The following is a 9,115-nucleotide window of genomic DNA, read 5'->3' as shown; positions in this document are numbered from 1 at the left end:
TTGCTCACAATTTCCAATATTTCATTCTCATCCACTGGCCTGAGAAACATTGAGCTTTGATTTCTCTCTATTAATTTATTACAATGACCTTCCGATGACCCAGGATCAGGGATTTTTGTGGCTAGATCAGGTCCCACATTTACAAAGAACTGATTGAAACTGTTGGCCACATTCTCCATATCATAATTTTCCTTATCCTTGTCAATAAAGTACTTAGGATAACCTATCTGTCTAGGACTATTTCTTATAATACTATTCAATGTATCCCATATTCCTTTAATATTGTTTATATTATTATTTATTTTGTTCTTATAATACTCCTTCTTGCAAGCCCTTATAATTTGAGTTAACTTATTTTTATATTTTTTATACTTGTTTTCTGTCTCTATGGTTCCCCGTCTTATGAATTCTCTATACAGTGTATTTTTCTTTTTACATGCGTTCTGTATTCCCTTAGTGATCCATGGGCAATTAGTATACCTTAATTTTCTGCTATATTCTTTTACTGGACAATTGTTGTCATATGCATTCTTAAAAGTTCTAAGAACATGTCATATGCATTGTTAATATCTTTTTCCTGATATATTATATCCCAGTTCTGTGCCAGCAGATCTTTTTTCAGATTGTTAATAGATTCCTCTGACCTCACCCTTCTAAATTCTGTTTGCTTATCGGGCTTTTTAATCCTATATTCGCAATCATATACAGTAAAAACTGGTAGATGGTCACTAATATCAATAATTAATAAACCTACATTCACTTTATACCACTTATTTCTGCATGTATATGTTTTGCCTTTTCAGCTACTCTTGGGTTTTAAAAACAGATGCTTCTAGGAAGAACATTTGTGCTTCATGTTTGGAAAAAGTTTTTAAACTCAGACCTGATAAGTGGGTTTCCAATGAGGAGTTACTTAAGCTGTGAAAAAGGAGGGATTTAAGAAGGTTTAAAAAATGGAAACATATAAATAGCTCAAGTGTCTCCTGGTTTTCATTGTGTACTGGTTCACATTTTTGAGAGCTTATTTGGGAATAATATGCTGACTGACAATGACCTGTATTACAAAGTCCTTTTGGATCTTGGTGTCCTGTAAACGTGTTTTATCTGTGAGTAGTTTGCCGGAGAAAAACCAGCGCTGGCTGGCGGTATCAATGTCTTCCTGAATTTGAAGCTGCTTCTTCAGCTTACGGATGGAGTCAGCCATGCTGGCACTGAGGCGAAGGTCTTTGCCGGTGGAAAGACGCACCTTCAGCTGGAACTCCTTCTCCTTTTCCTGTGGCTCAGGGTGTTCAGACACATTATGATCATTGCATTCAGAGATCAGGTTCACTGGAGGACCCAGGCAGTAAGCAGGGAGCTTATAGTGGTTCCCCAGTTCATCATAGCACTCCATAAGAGACCCTAAAAGAGCAAAAGAGCTGTGGTAACCTCTAATTCAGTAAGTGGAACATCATCTCCAAAAAGTATTATTATGTGTCTTAATAAACAGTGTTTGTAATGTTTTTTTAAATGATTAAATCAGAAAAACATTCACTTTTGGTTTCAGACTTTTGGACCCCCCACTGTATATTAAAATGCTGTTTAATTCTCAATCTTTACCATGAGGCATTGTGATGCTAGCTCCATCTACAATAGCTTGTGCAAGCTTGTGATCATTACACTCAATTGCTACGGCTGCAGCTTTCAACGCATCCCAGATCTCTTTACGGCCGTCAAAGGACGGGGCGGTGTCCCAGAATTCATCTCTTTTACTGCGCAGCTGTCCTTCGGTCATAGGATAGTCACTTTTCCATTTAGGTTTGTCTTTCTTCAGGGGCTCATTGCGTCCTAAAGAAGACAAAGGCACAAAGGTAGAATTGTGACCTACAAAATAAATGGATCGTTCACAAATGCATTATGTGAACAATCTATATCTGGTTGACCCATGTGAAAATCCTGTTTGACAAAAGGGTTTTACATCCAGAAAGCTCAAATGAGATTTAAACTTGTTAAGGAACTAGGACAACAAATAAAGAACGACCAGTTACACAGGTATTAGCTAATTGTATAGGCCCATCAGCCTAAAAAACAATATTACAATCTATTTTTAAGATTTACATATTTCAAATGATACATTTCCATTAAATTGAATTGGGTAATTTATAGTGTACAAATTACAAATTTAAAATAAATTTCTAGTATTTATTAAAATGAAGAGTTTATGCACTTGTTTGTAAACTAAATGCATATGTTTTAGACAATGCAGTTTGGTAAATGGGAAAGCATACATTTGTTTTGGCATCAATTGAACAAAATTAGCTGAACTAGATTTTTCAAAGCAATCGGTTTGCATGCTTTTTCTTAGTAAACGTACTTATTTGGCATATAAGTAAACTGAACATAATTTTTTTAATAACATTAACTAGTTACAAGTAAACTTAACTCATCTGTGATTGAAGTATCATTGTTATTATTTAATTATTGAAATTGTGTTATAACACGTCTTATACGGTATAAGGGAAATTATGACTGGAATCTCAGTTAGCCATTGGGCACATTGGACTATCCATAATTCTTAGACATAAATCAGCACTTTTGTAAAGTACAACCGATTAAAGAAGAATGGCTTAAATTTAACAAGCTCGAAGTTCACCAGAGATAACACTAATCACCCTAATGCAAACTATCAGCCAGCTACAACAAAACATCTACAATACTCATAAGAATTAAAACAACGTCTAAACATTTTTAACTACCAATTATAATTTTTCTACACAGTTTTCCTTTTTGAGCAAACATACATAATTTATTCAAGCTCAAGGGTATATTCCACACAGCCACAATTTTGTATTTGATCATTTTGAGTTGTACTCACAGCCAAGTTTAATGTGACATTTCAAGAACTGTTTAATCAGGACCACTTAAATGTTTTTATTAATGGCAACTTTAGGGTTTAGAGAGTAACGGTAACTTAATTAAAACTAGTAAGAATCGTCAAAACTTAAACTTAAGTTGAGAACCATTTTCTTTTTTTACAAGAACTTAGTATTTACAGTGTGAATAATTAGTATTCAGATGTGTAAACTTTAAGACTATAATGGTTCGTACAGCTTTTTAAGAGTGGAATTCAAGCAATTTTCAAGGTACCTTAATCATCTTTTTCAAGCACCACGAGCTTTAAACATTATCCTTTTTTAAATGACCCTCACAAATATGCAATGATAAAAAGCATCCTCTGTGATTTCAAATATTGCCCAATCTATAAAAATGAAAGTTTCATGAATTCCTTTAAACCCACAGACATCTAAAATTGGAATCCTTAATATGATTACTACCAATGTCTTGCATTAACACACAGATACAGTCGGCAACACCAGTTATCTATAGGATGTGTTACCATGGGAGAAAACAAATGCTGGTTGCTGTAGCTACTTATTCATTGTCATCTGATGTATCAAATACATTTGGCTATTTTTAAAGAAAGTTTGTGTACCGAAGGTGTTTTTTCTTCTTCTCCCACTTCAAATAAAAGCAAAAATTCTACATATGAAATTTGGTCCCATCTATTTGAATAAAAGCTAAACGAAAACTGCTTTGAAAAAAAAAAAAAAAAAGATTTTCAGTGACAAGATATGAGAAGCATGTGGAACCTCACTTCTAAATATGCATATCTGCAGCAGAAATACATTTAGTGTGATGGGATTGATTTCCCACACCAGTATTATCAGACTGGGTTTCATATTTTTTTAGTATTTTATTATGGGTTATCATGCAGTTATTATGCAGACTGATTTGAAGAATAATATTTTATTATTAATATGTTGAGTGATTTCAGCTGTTCTGACAGCTAAATAATGTAAGGGATAAATGTATATATCCAGGCTGGGGCACACATTCAACAAGGCCTTGAACATGTAGCTGCTTATCAAACTGGGTTTCTGCAAGTTTAAAATAATCAAGTTATGTACTCATATATTTGTGTTTATCATATTAAAATGGGTAAAAACCAACATATCAATACATAGCAGATGAATAAACAACAATATTTACCAACAAATTAAACTAAATTATTTATTAATTTTGAAGAGATTTAATAAGCAAACTGTAATAATATCTTGCTGTAATGGAATATTAAAGGATAATTAATATGTTAATTTCTTTGTAGTACAACAGTAATATTTCTGTTGTAATTTCATTACATTCACACAGCATTTGTCTTATTAAACCCTCAAGCCATTTTTAACTGTAAACTGAAGACATTTGTATTTCTTATATATATATATATATATACACACACACACACATATATATATATATACACACATATATATATATATATATATATATATATATATATATATATATATATATATATATATATTTTTAGCATGCTCCTCATTTACAATGTGGTGAAATGCCACATCCTCTTCTGCTCACCAGTGTCACATTATTACAAGAATATTTTGAATTACATGAAAATGAAGTGATTTTACAGCACCTTGCATTCTCAATGCACCACATAAGAAAAACACACTGTGCACTAATAGCAAACCAAACTCAAGTGTCAGAACACTCCCGAGATGGATGTAGTTATTGTGGGTCGTTCACTGTTTGCTTGAGCTGGGAGGGGTTAATAAATCGCACTGGGCCATATTGCGATTTAGATTTTATTTGGATTAATTCAGCCCTCGATTTAACATATTTAATTTATCACATACATTGACTTTCATGCTAAATAACTTATTGTATTGTAGATTGCAAATTATTCTAGAGTAAATTCAAATGTTTGAAAAATAATTGTCTCATCTTATACCTTCAGAATGGATTAGTGCTGATAAGTGGAAACATCCATTGATATCTTTATTTTCTTTGCACATCATTTGCAAAAGGATTCCCTTTTGTTGATAGCTCCTCCACATAGTGATATTTTATGTCTACTCTTCCAGCCAGCTGTCATTCATTGAAACGGCACTTAGGCATGTTGAAGAAAGCAAGAGATGAAAAGTATAATTTTTTTGGTGCCAATTTAGATCTTCCGTGTATACATGAAATCAAAACAATATAATACACTTATTATACAATAGTGTGATATCTATTTCAAATTCGAAATCATTTGAGATCTTTTATAACAGTTAACAACTTAAGGAAAAATCAAGCATTTCAAAAACATATTCAAGGGGTCTGGGTATCTCAGTGAGTACTGACGCTGACTACCACCCCTGGAGTCATGAGTTCGAATCCAGGGTGTACTGATTAACTCCAGCCAGGTCTCATAAGCAACCAATTTGGCCCGGTTGCTAGGGAGGGTAGAGTTGCATGGGGGTAACCTCCTCGTGGTCGAGATTAGTGGTTCTCATTCTCAATCGGACACGTGGTAAGTTGTGTGTGGATTGCGGAGAGTAGCATGAGTCTCCACATGCTGAGTCTCTGCAGTGTCATGCACAATGAGCCAAGTGATCAGATGCATGGACTGACGGTCTCAGAAGCAAAGGCAATTGAGACTTGTCCTCCGCACCCCGATTGAGGTGAGTAGCCGGGCCACCACGAGGACCTACTATGTAGAGGGAATTGGGCATTCCATATTGGGAGAAAAAGGGGATAATAATTAAAAAAAAAAAAAAAAAGAAACATATCCAAAATTCAAGCATATTTCAAACATTGAAGACCTAACTGTGAAAATCAAGCATTTTTACAACTTTCAAAACTCTGTACGAACCCTGCTATAATAATGCATTAGTAGCCTGCATCTAAGTTACAGCCTTCAACCCGTAAACCTAAACAATAAATCATCAATTAATCATTCATGGTTATTTTGAAAGCATAGTAGCCCAGCCCATCTAAGGAGGCTCATGTGGGCCTATTAGTCCCCCCTGATGGAAGAGATACTGTTTGTCCAGACCATAAATGGCTGAATCACAAAATATAATTTTTTATATTTTCAAAAGAGATGTAGAAGTACTTTGAATCTTCATAAAACCATGATAAAAACCTGCTCTTGAGTCAAAGCAGAGCTGGAGAAAAATCAAACAAATTATTTATAGTCACTGAGTTTAAAGCCTTAATCCGGATTTAGTGGGGTCTTTCCCATCATGCATCACTGTTGGCCAGATGACAGTTTGCAAGAGGAAAATGTCACAAAACAAACATTGCAATTCAATTTAACCCTTCTCAAACACACACATTTTTTCCAGTGTACCCCAAAATAAGAAAGCTTTATACTTTTGTTGCATGATGTATTCTGAGAAACCATAAAGTTTGTTGGCTTATACTGGTCAATTTACAAAATCAGCATGAATACCAAACATAGAGGATGCCAGCCACAATCCTACAAATCAATGTGACTCTGTAAGCCAGCAAGCAAAATACTCTACGGCCAGTCCATCTGACATCTTGCCTACTTAAAAATCCATCTAATTACTAAGGAGTTTAAAATGCTCATTCAATTTAGACAACTCCGTCCAGGAGGGAATTCTAGTTGTAACAGAACAGGTATGACATTTTTCAATCTGTTTTAAACAAAAAAATATATATTTGAAAGCATTAAAACTGCCTTTAGTTGCTTTTTTGGCTCTTGAACTACATTATACATAAATATACGCAAATTATATAGAACAGAAGCAGGCTATGTACTGTATGTTAACACATTATGCAGAATTTACAGACGTAAAGTCTAAACAATCAAGAAGGCTATTTCAACACAAAATTGTCCACTTAAAGGTCTTGTCCACACAAAGACAACATTGTGTGCTGTACTTACTTTTTAGCACAACAGTAACTGTCGGATGATAGTCTCTCGAGTTTGGAACTCCCATGGTCTGAACAATCACTTAGTCATTCAATGTGAGAAAAGTTGCTGGACAGCTCTTCCTATGACCTCATGCAGATGTTTGAGAGCCACATCAACGCTTCTTGCCACACTCCTTCCGGTTGCTACAAGATGTCTAGCAAAGCACTGATTTGACACTTGGCTAGTAGCTTATTCAAGTTTTCTAATCCAGCGTAGACACCCATTATCTGTTTCGTAAAAACAGTTTTGTAAAACTAATAATAACAAGCGCAAAAATATAAATCAGAACAGCTCACCAAGTTTGCTTTAAGCAGCAAAAAATAGCCCATGCTTTTAAAAGCTCTCGCTTGGGTTTAGGTGCATGGTTGACTTTTCAAAACAAACTTAATCCCATCAGCTCTGTTTAAGAAAAGGACAGAGAGACAGAAATAAACTGTGACGGTAGGCTAAATCCCAGGATTATCCAGAGCAGGAGTCAAGAAATCCTTCAGCCCTGCACCTAAGGATTTCAAGAAATACGTCTAATCTAAGATGTCCCAATCTTAATTGATTTCTAGGTAAAGGAAGTATGTATGTAATGTGATGTAAATATTAATTTGACCATTTAAACAGACAAGAAATGTAAAATTTTAACAGACGATGTCGTCCAATAGTCAATTTTCTAAGCACTGTGTAATCAAAATAATATTTCCCACATTTTTTCCTTAAAACTAATTTTAAGGCTTATATCAGGTAGAAATAACTCCTTAAGGTAACAGTTGCAGTTTACCATTTGTGTATTTACAGTAATAGCTTAGATGTCTTACCTTTTGTATGTGTTTGCATTTAGGAATTGTCATGTCTATATATATGGTATACTGTGTTGCATTAATTACATTTTTAAAATCAGGTACAGTGACAATCTGACACTTTTATAAACAGGATCAGTAAAAGCAACCAATTTAAAATACCCTGGCATAACAGCATGCACCTTCTCTGAATATTAAAAGATGATTATACAACACAAGCACAGTGATGATGTATCTGGAAAAGTGCTCAAAGTTCTTATATTCACATCAAATGCATTCACGGTTCACATTATAATTTATTTTAGACACGATTCCCCAGATCAAGTCTTACCTCCACGTTTTGTGCTGTATCTGGACGCATGCCTGGAGGACATTTGTGACCTTTGGCCCATCACTCAAACTCGCGCTGTTTACCTGTTAGCCTACACCAGCACCACAACACAGATGCGTCTTTCTAGATTCAGACTTAAATACATTTCTACGCGATCCAAATTATTGTGTTTAGTTTACTGTTATAAATGTTTTCCTGCACACTGTCCGAGGAGAGACACAAACACGTTTTATTCCGCCATGTGAGTCGTCATGTGATATAAGCAGATCAGCAAACCTCCGAAGTAGACAAAGATGTTAAACTAATGCAATGAACTGTTAACAATAACCTAAATGTGTTATCTATTCACGCGCTGGTTTAACATAAACATCCTTGCCGGTGTTTTCCGCACTAAAATCCTTAATGAAGAATAGATGATCAAAGAGCGCCACAGTGTCATACTTAAACAAGTGACCTGTCGAAACAAATGCAGACAATAGAGGGCACTGTTCATTGCATTTTGCAAACGCGCCTGTACATATATTTGTACAATATTGTGTTGCGTCATGTTTCTATTTTTTTTTTTTTTTTTTTTTAACTGTTTCAATTATTGTTTAATAGCCATTAAATACAAGACATTTTAAGTTCAGATTTAAATTGCCATTAAACAGTAGGGTCACTATGGAGTAGTTAAAACAAATAATTAAACTTAAATAATTAAACAATTATTAAATAATAAATAACAACAGATAATTTGCAGAATATGACATTTAGACCAAACGCGCCCACACTGTATGTTGTATGCAGAAGAGGGATATTTAGGCTATTAATGCATTTTAGATGGCCAGATGCTTATTTTCAATATTTTTAGGGATATGAATAAAATTAAGCATACGTTTATTGAAAAAAACATTATTTTATATTGGCAACTGTAGACTATGCTTGCTAAGACTTCTATGCTTATAACAAAAATAACTGCATAAAAAAACATTAATTGCATTACTATCCGTTCTTTTATTTAGATCTAACTGGTTACCAATTGGAAAGAAAGCTGTGGAACCAGAATGAAAAAATACAGTTTCTTCTCAGAAATAAGTGAAATGAAAAACAAGGTAATTTAGTTAGTTAGGAAACTAACTTACAATTTATTCTGGTTTTAAAATAGACACAATAACATTTGTTATTAAGGGTATATATGTGCAAGCCATAAAATTATTTAGATAAATATGCTGTTGACATTAAGTGTGCTGT

General features: G+C 34.1%; 1 protein-coding gene across 2 annotated transcripts; it reads right to left on the bottom strand.

Moving 5' to 3' along the window:
- Positions 1-680: 680 nt before the first annotated feature.
- ubtd1a (ubiquitin domain containing 1a) lies at positions 681-8,058 on the bottom strand. Of its 2 annotated transcripts, none has more exons than XM_052151639.1 (3): positions 7,886-8,058; positions 1,600-1,827; positions 681-1,401 (listed from the first exon to the last, which is right to left on the bottom strand). In XM_052151639.1, exons 1-3 carry the CDS (start codon positions 7,944-7,946, stop codon positions 1,022-1,024), a joined length of 669 nt encoding a protein of 222 aa, XP_052007599.1. In that variant the 5' UTR covers positions 7,947-8,058; the 3' UTR covers positions 681-1,021. The 2 variants fall into 2 exon arrangements, with proteins under 2 accessions (XP_052007599.1, XP_052007600.1); XM_052151640.1 differs by lacking the exon at positions 7,886-8,058 and adding an exon at positions 6,737-7,098.
- Between the last annotated feature and the right edge of the window lie 1,057 nt (positions 8,059-9,115).

This window comes from Xyrauchen texanus, chromosome 20, assembly GCF_025860055.1.
Source record: "Xyrauchen texanus isolate HMW12.3.18 chromosome 20, RBS_HiC_50CHRs, whole genome shotgun sequence".
NCBI lineage: Eukaryota > Metazoa > Chordata > Actinopteri > Cypriniformes > Catostomidae > Xyrauchen > Xyrauchen texanus.
The sequence above is the reverse complement of the archived record's forward strand: the minus strand, read 5'-3'. Positions and strand labels throughout refer to the sequence as shown.

What these genes read in the sequence shown, in the direction of transcription:
- ubtd1a (XM_052151639.1), bottom strand. Translation starts at nt 7,946, where the DNA reads ATGGGCCAAAGGTCACAAATGTCCTCCAGGCATGCGTCCAGATACAGC. An exon ending in ATACAGCACAAAACGTGGAG is followed by an intron (nt 1,828 to 7,885) that starts GTAAGACTTGAT and finishes TGTCTTCTTTAG; the next exon opens with GACGCAATGAGCCCCTGAAG. An exon ending in TAGCATCACAATGCCTCATG is followed by an intron (nt 1,402 to 1,599) that starts GTAAAGATTGAG and finishes TTGCTCTTTTAG; the next exon opens with GGTCTCTTATGGAGTGCTAT.